Source organism: Podarcis raffonei, chromosome 3 (assembly GCF_027172205.1).
Source record: "Podarcis raffonei isolate rPodRaf1 chromosome 3, rPodRaf1.pri, whole genome shotgun sequence".
Lineage (NCBI taxonomy): Eukaryota > Metazoa > Chordata > Lepidosauria > Squamata > Lacertidae > Podarcis > Podarcis raffonei.
Window position 1 is genome coordinate 88249516 of NC_070604.1, and position 15827 is coordinate 88265342.

At 44.0% G+C, this 15827-nt stretch overlaps 1 protein-coding gene across 1 annotated transcript in view; it reads right to left on the minus strand.

Annotated features, from left to right (window-relative positions):
- The window catches only part of KCNK17 (potassium two pore domain channel subfamily K member 17), a 28358-nt gene extending 15695 nt beyond the window's left edge, over positions 1-12663 (minus strand). Inside the window, exons 1-2 of the mRNA XM_053382933.1 lie at positions 12206-12663; positions 5469-5580 (exon numbers count right to left, since the gene is read on the minus strand). Coding sequence (XP_053238908.1) covers positions 5469-5580; positions 12206-12454 — 361 coding nt within the window. The 5' untranslated portion in view covers positions 12455-12663. The remainder of the gene's footprint in view (positions 1-5468; positions 5581-12205) is intronic.
- Positions 12664-15827: the final 3164 nt, after the last annotated feature.

Here is a 15827-nt window from a genome sequence, read left to right on the forward strand (position 1 = left end):
TAAGGAAGCCATTCAATAATTCATCCCCATCTGATTTGCTGGATGTAATAATGTGCTACGTGAATTGCCAGGAAATCACATCCAGGGAGCATCTCAATCTTCTAAACCCGGTAGGTGTATTAATATTAAAAATCAGTTACACTGCATAGAAAACAATAACTTGATATTTTGTTGAAATATATTGGAAAACTCTCGACCAAAATTGACTGCAACGTTGATTTAGATGCATAATCCGTGGGTATTAGAATAATGCTTATCACCCTTATACCACTGTTTTCAAAAAGTTATGCTCACAGTGAACAAGTCCTGGAAGACTGATCGCTACTTGTCAGATCCTTCCCACCAAGCTTGTACTGCCATCTAGTGGTTTGTTATAGTAACAAAGTGTGCCAAACAAACGAAGGGAGGGTGATCAAATTCTGTGCTTGTGGTCAAACCTTTTTAAAAATGCCACCCCTTCCTTTAAAGTTTTTCTTCACTATAAATTAAATACATATATTGCTAAATACAGGAATATGTCCTGCAGGACATTTAGAAACTTTCTCAAAAGGGGCAAAGAGCAGGACATTTTTCTTCCCTCTTCTCCAATCCCCTACATTTTTCAACTCAGCCCAACTAAAGCCCAACTCACCCAACTTCCAGGATGAGAAACCACTGATGCAAAGCCGATGTGCAGCTGCTGTTGCCCGCACCGGGCTGTTTTCCATAGAATGAGCATGTACCTCCCAATCTGACTGGGGGTGCCCATCTGGATGCCACACAAAGCTTTACAATGTGCACACAATTTCACATCAGATTTACACCCAGAAAGCAGCAAGTATTTAACTGAATGAATGTATTCTGGCCTCATGTGGCTAACCCTGGAGACAGCTGATACACAGCTCCTTTTAAGTTAGGAGCTCAAGCAGGAGACCAGGAATGGTTTGGGATGGAGACTTAAGGACACAGATCTCTGAAGGGGATTGGAGACTCACCGTGGCCTAGATCTCCCTTTCGCTCCTTCTCCACCAGAATAAAGTAATCTGCTTTAAAGATCATACATATATTATGGTACCTGACCCCTGTCTGATTGCAACCACATCAATGAAATCCTATCACCACTCGGTTAGAAGGGGTGCAAGATGTTCTACACTTACAGTGGGAGTGCTGGAGGGTACAAAGTTTTTTGTTTGATCTTTACGGCTCTCACAGTGGTAGCAATTCAGCTGAACATGGGGCCAGCTTTGTTCAGGGAGGCAATAAAGGATTGGTGCGTACCTTGTTCTCACAGAAAAATTGACACAACAATGTCAAATGGTGAACGGGAAACTTAGGAAGGATACCTTCATGGAAGAATGGCTTGAATTCAGTTTCCTTGTTAATTTCAGCAAGGAGAATAACTGATCTCCAATCTCTTAATGATTGCTATGGAATTTCTCTCCTAACTGCAGTATATCGTGCTAGGGGAATAGTGACTTTCTTCCCCTTCTGGCTGACTTTCTAACTCAGTGATGAAAGGTTTACTTATACTCTTTTGTGTTGCTGTTGTTTGGATTGTTATACTCCTATATTAAAAAGCTTCCTGTCTGCTTTGAAATCAACACAAGTGAGAAGTAAGAAGTAAAAAACTTGCAGCATGCCAGACATAGCGTGATGTAGTACTGCCATCTTGTGACTTGTAAGAAGGCAGAGGCAAGAGGACTGCTCCTTGTACAATTTCATGTGCAGAGCTGTATGCAGGTGTGTGTACTTTCCAGTGTGAGGACTGCTGCACAGTTTATATGCACATGTTGTGGAATGTAAAAATATATTTTTTAAATTATTTTTGCACAAAAACAAAAGAAGCAGCTCAGGCTCACACTAGATTTGATGGCAGAACTGCTCCCATGTATAAACTAGGGGAGTGGGATCTCCTGTTTGCAACAATGTTTGCAACAAAAGGGCCATTCAAGTGGGGTGCTAAACTCTCTGCCCTGTATTATAGCTTCTCTCCAGGGTCATTTTCTGCCCAGCTTGGTTCCAGAGCAATGTTAAAAACTCCCCAGGCACCAGGCACATTATTCAACTGGTGTGGGTCCAATTGTAACCACATAATCTCTGGATGATGCCAGGTTGGCGACTGGCATCTCCATCTGGCTGCCCACCTTTCAGCTTTTTAGGCAAATAAGCAGAAGAGTTTACTTACTGCATTTATATCCCACCTTTTTCTCCAAGGAGTACATGGTTCACCCATGTCCTCGGTTAATCTCTACGTCAACCCTGTGAGGTAGGTTAAGAGGTTGTGACCCAGTGAGCTTCATGACTGAGTGCAGAATTGAACCCTGACCTCCCAGGTCCTAGTCCAACACTCTAACCACTATACCCCACTGGCTTCCTAGAGTTCTTCTGATATGGGGCAGCTATATAAATTAAGAAGGTAAATAAGTATGGGGAAAGCAAAATGGCACTTAGAGAAGGATCTGAAATAGCTTCCTTGAAGCTTGAATTTGTTTTATTCTGGATTGTCTTATTTGATGTTTGAAAGTGTTGTAAACCCCTTTGAGATGTTTTCTTTAAAATATAAAGCATCAACCACAATCTAAGTTCAAGGTGTCATTTGGTGATTAGCTTATATATCTGAGTTTCTGACACTGTTCCAGGAGGAAAGGCTACATGAAACCAAGCACTAAGTGCAGGGAAGATTCAGTTTCCCTCACTCTATGAGCTCTTTTGCGCCATAAATAAATAAATAAATAAATATGCATTTGCAATTCCACTTTATATGTAACTGGGGGACCCACAAATGGAGCTGCTACTGCTGTCGTGCGTAGTTTGAGTCTCAGATACACAGAGCATTCATGGCCACATGCCCAGATTAAAAAAATGTGATCAGAGGCACCACATGAAGAAACAGAAGCAATCATGAGAGCACTGAAGAGTTTTCTATAGGCTGTTTGGGCATTTTTGACGTCAGCCCATTTACATCAGTGAGTCTAGGAGAAACAATGTCGGGTTTGTGGGGCATGTGCGTAAATGTATATCAAAAACACACACACCCAAACATCAAAGAGAACCAAGTAGGATGACACAAACATGGGAATATATTATCACCCTTAGGCAATCCCTAAAATAAATGACTGACCCTTTTCAGCCCACATTAAGGCTATTCATGCAGTTTGTCAAAAGGGAAAAAATGCCAGAGAAGACAAGTTGAGAAGCACTTTACTTATAAATAGTTACAGCTGGTTTCTTTATGAAATTTACATGGCACTCTATGGCTCCTAAAGCAGCCCCCAGATAACAACTTGCAAAGACCATCAATAGAACAAAACCAATAAAATCATAAACTGTTAAACCAGAAGAACAAAGCAGTTTCTTGAAATCTCAGGACAACTTGGAAAACAAATTAAAATCCACAAAAGGTTTCTATCGATCTCCAATGGACTGGAAGTGTGAAGTCTCTTTGGAGAGGGTCTCACCTAACACAGAAACCAGGGCTGAAAAGGTCCTGCCCCTTCCCTGAAGTTAGATGAGCCAGAAGAACAACTGGAAGCCATTGGTAAACCAGTGATAGAGAATATCAGATCTGAACTGATGTCAGTAAGCAGTTAAAAGATTAGTTTATGTTAACTTAAGCCAGTGGTACTCAAAGGGTGTGGAGTGCCACACTGGTGTGGCAGGAGAGGATGGCCAGTGTTGCGAGAAGATTCAAGGACAATCAAAGAAACATTCAAATGTTTTAGTGTAATATAAAAAGGTAAAGGGACCCCTGACCGTTAGGTCTAGTTGCGGACGACTCTGGGCTTGGAGTGCTCATCTCGCTTTATTGGCCGAGGGAGCTGGCGTACAGCTTCTGGGTCATGTGGCCAGCATGACTAAGCCGCTTCTGGCGAACCAGAGCAGTGCACGGAAACGCCATTTACCTTCTTGCTGGAGCAGTACCTATTTATCTACTTGAACTTTGCTGTGCTTTTGAACTGCTAGGTTGGCAGGAGGAGGAACTGAGCAATGGGAGCTCACCCTGTCATGGGGATTCGAACCACCGACCTTCTGATCGGCAAGCCCTAGCCTCTGTGATTTAACCCGCAGCGCCACCAGTGTCCCTCAGTGTAATATAGTATAGTATAATATTTTTTTTCTTAATCTGCAGAATACAGATTGATATCTTTTCAAAATGAGAGCAAGAACATCAAGAAATACTGAGACCAATCCTGGTTGTGATCCAAAATCGCCATTCAGACAGAGCGCTTGAGAAGGCTCATTTGACTCCCGTAGCAACCCCAAGGAAACCTCCAAACAAGAAAGTCTGTCGACCATATGTGGATAGCTATCCAAGCCTCAGATTCACATGGACCGGAGATGAAAACTGGAGTTTGTTTGACTCAAATTAGACCTAATATAAATGAGATTACCTGGGGAAAGCATTCTCATACCTGTCATTGAGTTTGTACACATACTTAAAGTACATTTGTAAGTGGTGTGTTTATATTTTGGGAATGATTTGTGTTCTTATGTGGCTGCATTGTTTTATACTTTCTGGATGTCCCATAATCATATTATAAATACTTGTGTTCTTTAAGCCATAAGTTTCCTCTGTCTTTGCTATCTGCTTCTCCAAGGTGTACAACCAAGCATAGCTAAGTTTTTTTTTCTCTTCCAGTGTATTTCTTATCAATAAAATTTTTGGTGTGGTGGGAGCAAAATTTTATTACATTCATACCGCGGGTTACAGACGCTTCAGGCTGAGTTACGGACCCGCCAAAACCCAGAAGTGCCGGAACGGGTTACTTCCAGGTTTGGGGTCGCGCATGCGCAGAAGCGCCACATCACAACCCACGCGTGTGCAGACGTGCCACTGCGGGTTGCGAACGCTGCGGGTTGTGAACGTGCATCCCGCATAGATCACATTCACAACCTGAGCGTCCACTGTATTTATGTGTGGCCTAGAGAAAGAAGTTTGAGAACCACTGGTTTAAGCCATAAGTTTCCTTTGTCTTTACTATCTGCTCCTCCAAGGTGTGCAAATTTAGATTATCACAGCAAACTTTATCAGGGGAAGGGCCACTCTTCCTTTTGCCCCCTTCTACTCAGATCACAGTGGGATGATGAAACATTTGGGGATCAGATACCTCCAGAGATATAGTATAGATTAATAAAGGTAATTTGCTAGGAAGCACAGGGCATTCCATTCTTGGCTGATGAGAGAGAAGGTCAGCCTTCCTGAAATTTATTTTCTCCCCTCATACTTCACACCGCTCCCTAGAAGCTTGTACCACAGTTTAAAAAAACAAAACAACAGGCATAATTGTGTGTTTCCATTCCATAACCCAGGGTTTACTGTCTCTGTGTGGAATTCAGATGCCTCACAGGAACATAAGACAAAGCAATACAGGAATCTGCCCATTTGTAGGCTAACCTTGCTTCCTGAAGGTGGCGCCTCTGCCAAGGAAGAAGGGGGAAAGGCTGTTTCTATAACTGGTTTTACGCAATTTTCTCAGAACATTTCCTACCGATGGTTGTTACTGCAGAAACAGAGAAGAAGAAGGAGCCAACAAAGTCCCATCTGCCCAGGCTCGTGTTTCCCTTAAGGTAAAGCCCACTCTTGTAGGCCTGGATGATGCCCTGCAAAGAGATAAGAAGGAATAAGAATGAGAGTTTCTGGCAACAAGGCAGCTAAGTCAGCCTGGAGACTGTCAGACCAAGGCAAGATCGGAACTTGCTTTTCTGGCATGGCACATATTTAAAACATGAATAGACTCCTTCCTCTAAGGCAGGCATAGGCAAACTCCGGCCCTCCAGATGTTTGGGACTACAACTCCCACCATCCCTAGCTAACAGGACCAGTGGTCAGGGATGATGGGAGTTGTAGTCCCAAACATCTGGAGGGCCAGAGTTTGCCCATGCCTGCTCTTAAGGGGCTATCATAGGTGGCTCCATGGGGCTTTTTATGTATAGCAATTTTAAGGATAGGTTGTGTTTTCACCCTGTTCTTTAAAATGCATTGTAACTGCTGCTGTTTTAGTGTTTTTAACTGCATTGAAGTCTGCCTTAGGATCATATGATAAAGGTCAGGTAAAAATACTCTTAATAAATAATGGGATGGGGCAGTTTTCAGCTTGAACATGCAGACCACAGTATATATGGAACATGGAAATTACTTAGTAGTAGTCATATGGCATAATTACTCCACAGTAGTTACAACAGCCAGAGGTGTAGGGAGCACAGAAGCAGTGAGGAGATGCACTGTAAATGTGGCTAGTTACTGAAGAGTAAAGCCCCATCATAGTTGTTTGCCACTGGGTAATCTTGAGCTAAACTGTGCATACACCAAAGGGTTAATGTGTATATGGGTCACACAGATCCAAATTTTCTCTGAGTATTTTTTAAACACATTTTTCCACATGCAAATACTGTCAGTTAAACTCTGTCTCAGTGCTTCCCATCCACGCTAGTGGGCAATGCTTGGATATATGTGCACTGTGTATTGTCCCACCTCCCACAATTAGTACTTCCCACCTTCCCTGAAACCTGATGTGCATTGTGGGCACATCTGGAAGCATTTGTTTAACTGCCAGCAGCCAATTTCTTACTTTGCTTTAATATCCAATATAACAGACATACACATAACAGCTAATTTAATAGGTTAATTTAAAGTGTGTTACAGTGTGTGTGACATACCCTGCCTTGCTAGTAGCTCACCCTTCCTGAATTCTGGAAACCACGGGCATGCACACAGGTATTTGTTTCTCATGCACATGGCCATTATGATTACTATTTGTATACAAGTTTTTCCATATACAATATTTGCACAGAACAATGGGTTATTTTTTTATAAGTGTGTGTTAAATAAAAATATTATTTATTTGTGTATCTGAAGCCATTACAAAAATGAAATACCCCAAAAGAGTCGCACTAGGCCACTGAGGAGCACCTGCCAATGGAAGATGGGGATGGAGTGACAGATGGCATCCAGCGAAATGTCACCATACATGTTTTAAAAAGTACCCAAATAATGTGCATCCACTTATGCAATATCCACAAATTGGGAAAACCAAAATTTAAAGGGGGCGGGGAAGTGCAGGCTACCACTTGAATAAGGACAACGTTGTGTTGACAGTGTAAAAACCAAACAAACGTGCACACATCCATTTTAAACTGGTGTGTGTGTGCGCGCACGCACAAAGCCCTAATTGCTACCTTTTAGCTCATAGGGTAAGGTTACCAGACATCACCGTTTCCTGGGGACAGTCCCCAGATTTACAAATCAGTCCCCTGACAAAATCCATCTATTTAGTAGGAAGTTGAAAAGTGCCCCCAGATTAATTTTAAAAAATCTGGTAGCTGTGACTCCAGAGGGCAGGGGAGAATCACATAAACCACTCCATGGAAAGAAGATGGGATATAAATTTGAACAGATAGCTGCCTCTTTCACAGTGATCCTTTGACTAGGCAGAGAGAAGCCTTTGTTTCCCCTGTTTATACTTTCCCTATTCATGCATGAGGTGACACTTTGTTCCACCTGCTAAAGCTTAATTAAGATGTTGGGACATAACAGAGAAGGGAAATTAAGTTATTAGTTATATTTGCACTATTGATTTTTGATCCACGCTTGCTCTTGGTCCATCCTGCTTTATTAATATACAAGGAAATATATATTTTATAATAAAATGCTGAAATGAAGAGAACAGTCCCTGTTCTTAGTTGCCCTGGCAATACTTTATAGGGCCAGCCTGCGTGTGATAATGGCTTTAATTAGTTCTGTGAATTTGGAAGCTGGCAATATGCTGCCACCTTCCCAGGCAAAAGCTATAGCTCTGGTCAGATTCTTGGCCTCTGACAAGACGACGTATATCTCTCTGGCCTGTGGCAACAGTCTGAACTGTTAGGGGCATATGAGACGCACGGACTGGGCCAAGACTTGGAATCCAATAGCTCTTGCAGAAATCCACCTCAGAGCTTGAATGGTAACTTTGCCATGACATGCCTGTGGGTTCCCCTCCCTCCCTCCCAGTACCTCCCCTCTCCATGCCTCAGTTTCCCCCTTTCTTTGTTTTGCCAGGAATCTAGGCTGAGTAAACACAGTTCAAAGAGTTAATTCCAACACATAAGCAGCCCTTTTATGGTTGGGCTTAATTCTGATATACCAAACAGAGAACTTGAAGAATTCTAGGTCCATTTTGGCATCTTAATTGCACCATGGATTTTATGGTGAGATATGTCCTGTGATGACATTGCAGAGGAAACTGGTAACATGGATTGATTACAACATTGCTGCCAGCCTTCTTGGTTCTGCAGGTTTAAAAATTGTTTTGTTATAAATGTTTATCAAACAACAGCAGCTTTTTCCAGTATGGAATCATGGATTTAAGAACACGTGTTTTTAAAGAAGGGAGACCTACTTCAATTTTAAGTAATGCAATAGGTGCCCTATGTGACTCCCAAATAGTTGATGTAGGAACACATACACTAGAGCTACACAAATTGCTTCACCACATGACAAGCAAGATATGTTCTTAGCAACAATTTTTTATCCTCCCTTCTAACAAACAATGACCCTTAGTATAATAAAGCATCTTTATAGACCCCAATGAATGAGTAGATAAAATTTAAATTGCCTCAAAATGGGCCCATTATTACAAAAAATGAAGCCTTAAGCATTAAATAAACGACACTGATAGATGATAATGACCATCCAGGATCTGTTTCTTATGTCTTCTGGCAAGCATCATCACTTTATCTTACTGTAACTAATAGATCTAATGTTAGAATAGATTCCAAATCTGGACAGTAATCTTGGGATAATGAATCAGGAATGTCATAGCCTCCATTAAGCAGCACTTCTCATTTATTTAAAAGATACTGAACATATTTTTTGTGGGAATATCAAGATGACTTAGCCCTTGTTCACACATCACATTAAGCCATAGTTGCAAGACCCTGTGGTTTAATATGAATGCTCAGTGTACCTGTGTGCACTGCTGAAACCATGGGTGTTGCAGTCTTCCTTTGCAGCTGGAAAGCAAACCATGGCCTGCCTTTGCATTACCTCCAATCCTGGGCTCATGGTTGGTTTCCTTCAAACAAACAAGTGCTAAGTCCAAAGCAAACTTTGGTTACTGAGAGGAACCAACCACAAATCCAGGTTCAGGTGCAGCACTAAGTGAGACCACGGCTTGTTTCCCGGCAATGGGGGTGGAGTGAAGCACCCATGATTTCAGCAGTATGAACAAACATACTTTGTGTTCTCATTAAACCAAAGATAAAATAAACTATGGTTCAATGTGACATATGAGCCAGGCATTATTGGGTGATAGTTTTCAGGGTCTTCTAAAAAGCCTTGGAGAGGATTACTTTATAAGCCATATCTGAAATCAAAGTTTCTTTGCTGGAGTACCTGCATCTGAGTGCCAGATTATTATGGTGTAGTGGTGATTAAGATTGTTTTGAAGTTAGATGGACCTTGCCCTTTCCAAATGAAAGTTATTATTTCTCCACATTATTAACACAGATAAGTAACAACAATATATTGGGGTGAATATTAATCTTAATGCGTCTTTTCAGGTACATAGGTGAAACATCATAAACCCTAACTGGCTCCTTATCTTAGAGTCTTTACTACAAGAAAGGTTCTCTCCCACACTGATAATGTGGAAGAAAATCAAACCAGTGAGACCATATACGCAAACAAGACACGCGTGGAAGCATCATTGGGCTCCCAATGATGCTTACGAAGGATTACCAAAACCTGCTCCTGCTCCCAAGGAGGCTATGAAACTTGGTATATAGATTGTGGTCCAAGAAGAGAGAGCTTAACCATGATCCTGCCTTTCAATGACATGCTAAGCCAAACCTTGGCTTAGCCGCTGTTGCACTGTGCTATGCTAAAAGATCTGGAGGGAGGAAAGCAGGTGCTATAGCTTGGCTTACTGTGATGTGCAAACCAAGTCCGTGAATCATGCCTATCTCATGCACCTCCTGCATTATAATTGGGGGCTAGTCATGTCTCAGTCTCCCTATTGTGGAAAAGGGAAGACTAAAGAACAGTGGGATGAGATGAAACCAACCAAGCTCAAATTCAACTACTTCTCTCCCTCACCCAGAAAGGTTCTCCCAAAGACTAAGCCACAAAATTCAAACCAGACTGTGCCAGAAGCAAGAGTAGAAGCCCAGAGGGTACACCAAATTGCCTACATATCAGTTGACTCAAAAGAGTGAGTCCAGCTTGTAATTGCTATGATCAAAAGAATCAGTAGCAAATCACAAGTGGAAAACAGTCTTCTTTGCTTTTTTTCAATTGATCTGCTTTCTCTAACCCTTATCCTTCCTCATCGATTAACTCTGCTGTTTGTTATTTTCACCTACCAAATCGTATCTAAAAACCATTTTATACTGCAAGTGCCCTGCCTTTCTGTTTATCTTGTAAAGCCAGTTGAACACATTAGGTGGTGTATCAATAATAATAATAAAATAACGTTAAGCTTAGGAGAAGTGATGTGAAACACAACACATGACTTAACATCTCTATATGCTACTTCATTTTGTCCATGCTCTCCCATGAGTTCTTCAGGGACAGTCACATCCAAATATGGGAACAATGTCAACAGAAAATAGCACTGAGATATTTTTTTTAAAAAATCCACGGTCATTTGTCTTGCTCATAGCAATAGCTATTTATATTTACATAGCAGTACTTCAAGTATATTTCTCAGGACTTATAATCTTATAATAGGGAAAGGAAGCCTGTGGCCCTCCAAAAGTCATTGAACTGCATCAGACCTAGCCAGCATGATTATTAGTCAGGGATGGTGGGAGTTCTAGTCCAGAAACATCAGTTGTTTTCCCTGCCATGTCTTATAACAACCCCATAGGGCAGCATTCTCATCTCCATATTGCAGAGGGTGAGCTGACCAGGGCCAGCTCAGAGGGTGAAGCAGCCTTGCTCAAGCAGCAGAATGTGAAGTACCAACAAAACAGCCTTCTTCAACTTGGTGCTTTCCATAACAATAAAAGGAGGCAAATGGTTAATTATTTTGTTTGTGGTTGGATTTGTAGTACCATGAGAAGATGGCACTATTTGGATTGACTGCATTAGGGACACGGTACTTCTGTCTGATAATGCGATAATGAAGAAGCTCATGACTAAGGGAACATCTGAACTGAGGACTTCCTGCTCAGACTCTCAGATGTCCCAGCTCACATGCATTCAGCATCTCATGCCCCATGTGACATACTTCCATTTCAGCAGGATGGGAGAACCATAACTCTCACCACCTCTTGACCTTTGGACATGCCAGCTAGGGCTGATGGAGCTTTCTTGCACAGTATCTTTCTACACTAGGGATGAGGAATGGAGACCCTTTGGCCCTCCAGATGCTTTTGGACTCCCAACTCCCACCAGCTCCAGCTGCAGTGCCAATGAACAAGGTGGATGCGAGTTGTAGCCCAACATCCGGAGGACCACAGATTCCCCATGGCTGCTCTACTGTTTCAGGCAGGGCTTTTTTTCAGGGAGAGCTCAGCTCCAGCACCTCTCAGGTGGGCGCCATTGCCATTCTAACAGAACAAGGCTCATGGCGAGCTCCAGCACGTCTTTTTCTAGAAAAATAGCACTGGTTTCAGGTATAATGTGGTCTTCTTCAAAGTCTTGCATTTTTGGACAGGCGGCTCCCCTGGTTTCTACAGAAAACTCCTTATCGCAGAACCCTTTCTCGGGGGCTCTCTTTGCCTTCCCATCCATCGTCCCAACCATCTTCGTGGATGTGCAATGCTTCACTCTACCCTAGTATTTCCAGAAGGGCTGGGCTGTCCATGGACTCCTACTTTTCCTTTTTGCAAAAGTTCTTCCGGACAGACTTCCTCCCCACCCGCCAGGCACCTTCCTAGCCACATTCCCACGATTATACTGTCCTCTATCAGCCAGTTCTCTCCCCGCTCCCAACCTCCTTTCGGGCCAGGACCAGCCTTGGAGCGCGTACAGACGAGCGTGCCTCTGCCCGCGCGCAAAGCGCCCTCCCCTCAACCGTAAGAGCCCCCCATTAAGTATCTACAAACAACAACGGCCTGAGGGGAGAGAGGAGCATGCGAGGACAAGTTTCGCACACAGCCGGCGCCTCCCTTCCCTCATGGGATTCGGCCCAGCCCGGCCGTCGCCGTCCTGTCGTCCCCCTCACTGCCCCGGGGCTCAGAGGCGACGCTTTCCTCGGAGGCGGCGGAACGGGCTCGCTCCCCACCCCGGTACCCCCGGTACCTTGGCGAGGTCCTCGAGGTCCTCCCTCTCGAGGCACGTGTAGTTCTCCAGCAGGTCCCACTTCTCACTCAGCAGCCGCCCCGCCATGTCTCTCTCGCGGGGCGACTCGAGCGCCCAGAACGCGGCGCTGCCCAGCAGCAGGTAGCTCAGGTAGGCGAGCAGCAAGAGCGGCGTGGCGGGAAGCCGGCGGCCCGAGGACGAGGCGGCTCCCGGCGTCGCCCGGCCGCACCTCCTGCCGCAGCCGCACATCGCCAGCTTCGTGCCTTCACCGGCCTGCGCGCAAGTTAAGTGGGCGGCAGCGGCGCTGGGCCACACTCGGCCAGGCGGGGGAAGCGGCTCCGAACTACCCTGTCGGCTTCCCCTAAGACGCCGGCGGCTCTCTGATGCTCTGGGAGGAGCCAAGGCAGCGCCTCGCGCTTTTCAGACCGGGCGAGTAGCTCCGCTTCCGTCAGTCGCAGCGCGCTCCCTCGCGGAGTTCGGCTTCGTTTGGCCCGCGGGAGCGAACTTGGGGCCCTCAAGGTTGGGGCCTGAGTAGGCGTTGGGTGCCCCAAACCCTCCAGAAGGGCCGCCGCAGCACCGCCGCCCTCGTTTTAGGCCCTGCACCCCGCCAGCCCCTGGAAGTAAACGTTGAGAGGGGGAATGCTGGCCACAGAGGAGCTACTCAAAGGGTAACCCCCACATTTGGTGCGTCTCAACAGTGGACGAGAGACCTGCGGCAGCATTAGGTCGCCAGAGATGGGCGGAGCAGTTCTACCTAGGTAGATGCACATAAACTGCATCCTAAATGCTTCTGGCCAGGTGGTCAGTGGTCAAAATCGGGGGAGGTCAGTGAAAACTTGGATTTTCTGGTCTTCCACGGACTCCTGTGGATTTAGTTACACCTGGATTTTGAGTGGTACAAGTGGGTGGGGCCAGCTAATCAGGAGCGTTTGGGTGCAGCCCCTGCCACGCCCACCACCTTTGGCATAATTTATGACAGCAAGGCTTTCCCTCACCCATAAATAGATCTGCCAGAAGTCAGCTCAGCCAGGGGGACGTACACCGCATACTTACCTCTCTTAGTCAATGTATCTAGTGATTAGGAGTGTGTTGTTAAAATTTGCGCTCTACACACTATGGTTTTGGATCATGCTGCTACAGACTATCACTCCAGCTATAAAAGTGCTATTTCAGTTCAGGGATGATCCAGTTAATAATAAGTGTCTAGGATCATTCTGGACTAGACAAATGAGGGATGTTTTTAAGTGTAAAGGAAATAAACATTGGGGGGGGGGCAATGCAGGGCTACAAAATGACACTGAAGCATAACCATTTTCCTTAACATTCTCTTGCAATATGGGCCATGCAGTATTTATTTTATTTCTTCACTTTCTATCCCACTCTTCATTAGCATACGATCCATGAGCAGGTTACATCATAAAACATATACAACAAATCCAAATACAACAGGATACATTACACTGTGAAAGTAAAACATAACTGGAATTCTTACAAGTAGTCCTACAGTCCTGCCACTACTTCACCACGTTTACAGCTGGGAACGCCCTCCCACCAGATGTCAAAGAGAACAACAACTATCAGACTTTTAGAAGACATCTGAAGGCAGCCCTATTTAGGGAAGCTTTTAATGTTTGATGTATTAGAGGATTTTAATATTTTTTTGGAAGCCGCCCAGAGTGGCTGGGGAAGCCCAGCCAGATGGGCGGGGTACAAATAATAATAATAATAATAATAATAATAATAATAATTATTATTATTATTATTATTATTATTACAGCTGACCTCATAACATCAAGCCCTCTCCCAAGGCCTAGGCAAAAAGGCAAGTCATTAGCTAATACCAGAAGCCACACTGTCAATGTGACTTTGGAGTGGAGGGTCCCTGCTTTTCCTTATTTTGATTCCTTCTCTTTAAACTGGACTCGGACAGGACAGCACTACAAACAGGGGACTCTCCTCTATAAAGTAGGGCAGAAGGCTGCCTTAGGAAACAGGAAAATACCCATCATGCCTAGGGAATTTCAAAGGAGTCCAGCACAAACGTGTCAACTAACTTCCCTACTTTCAGTAGAAGACATTCATTTCCTTCCTGCCCTGTTTAAAATGAACGTCAGAAGTGCTCTGCTGGATCAAACACCTATCGGGTCCAGCATCCAGTTCTCACAGTGGCCAACCAGATTCCTAGTAATCAGAGGCTTGCTGCCTTCCAATAGTGACAATAGAACATTGCCATTGTGGCTAGTTTGCCACCGATAGCCTTATTCTCCATGAATTGATTGAATCCTATTTTAAAGTCAACTTGGTGGATACGAACTACATCTTGAAGGAATGAGTTCCATAGTTTAACTGTGTGCTGTGTGAACAAGTACTTTCTATTTCTCTGTCTTAAATTTTCCAGCATTCAGCTTCATTTGCCTTGTAACCTTACCCGCCTTTTCTCCAAACTAAAAAGTCCCAGATGGTATAACTTTTCCATGTAGGGGAGTTGCTCCAACTCCTTGATTACTTTGCTTGCCCTTTTCTGAACTTTAGGAAGAGAAGCTTTGGATTACTGGTTGTGAAGAAAGATGCCTAGAAGAATATTACCATTCCCTGCAGCACCTTTGTGATGAACGAATACAGGGGTAGCCAACCTATTATCCTCAGCATGTTTTGGACTTCAACTCCCATCAGCCCCAGCCAGCATGGCTAGTGCTGGGGGATCAGGGGAATTGTAGTTCTCAACATCTGGAGGGCACCATATTGGTTAAGCCTGAACTAATGTGACTCTGGGAGGATCTTCTTTAATGCGTCCTGCTTCACAAAGTGGGGGTACATGCCTGAAATTTTCCACCCACAACAGAAACTGAAGCCATGTAGAGAAGCAGGAGCTGCAGTTGTAATACAGAATAATGTGCTTTAGTGGCCAGCAACCAGACTGATAGTGCAAAGGAATTATCACTGATTGCTGGAACACTAGACCAACCCTGTTGCCTCTGAACAGCCCAGAAACAATGAAGGAGGACATCCATGGGCCTTTCCAGCTCTGCTTTGCACCCTGTCCTGGATGATGGGAGAAACAGATGTGGTATATAAGCAAGACCATCTGGGTGAAAGGGGCAGCACGGGCCCCCAGTTCCTAGCTACTGACATAGGCACATAAAAACATGATTGATGGATACAAGTGTCAGGATCCACAGAGTCTAGAACCAGTAACTTTGGGATCTCTATGCAGCTTCCCCGTGTGATATGCTGGTAAAACATCTTTAGAACAATAGGTTGGAACATCTTCCTAGCAGTGAAGATTCTCATCCAGCTGGGTTAGCTATTGTGTACTCCTAGTCAGAAAGAGCTATAAGAGAGTTACTGTCTAGAAAGAGGCCTTCCTTAGACAACAAGGTTTTCCTGGCTCTGGTGTGTGTGTGTGCTCTTTCTGTGATCAAAAGAATCAGTAGCAAAACCCAAGGGAAAACAGACTTTCAATTCTTTGCTTTTTTCAATTGATCTGCTTTCTGTAACCCTTATCTTTTTTCATTGATTAACTCTGTACATTTACCATACTGTTTTTGACTGCTGTTCATATTTCTAATTCTACTTGGAAATTCATTAGTTTATTGTATCTCTTTAAATAATTCCAAAAAAT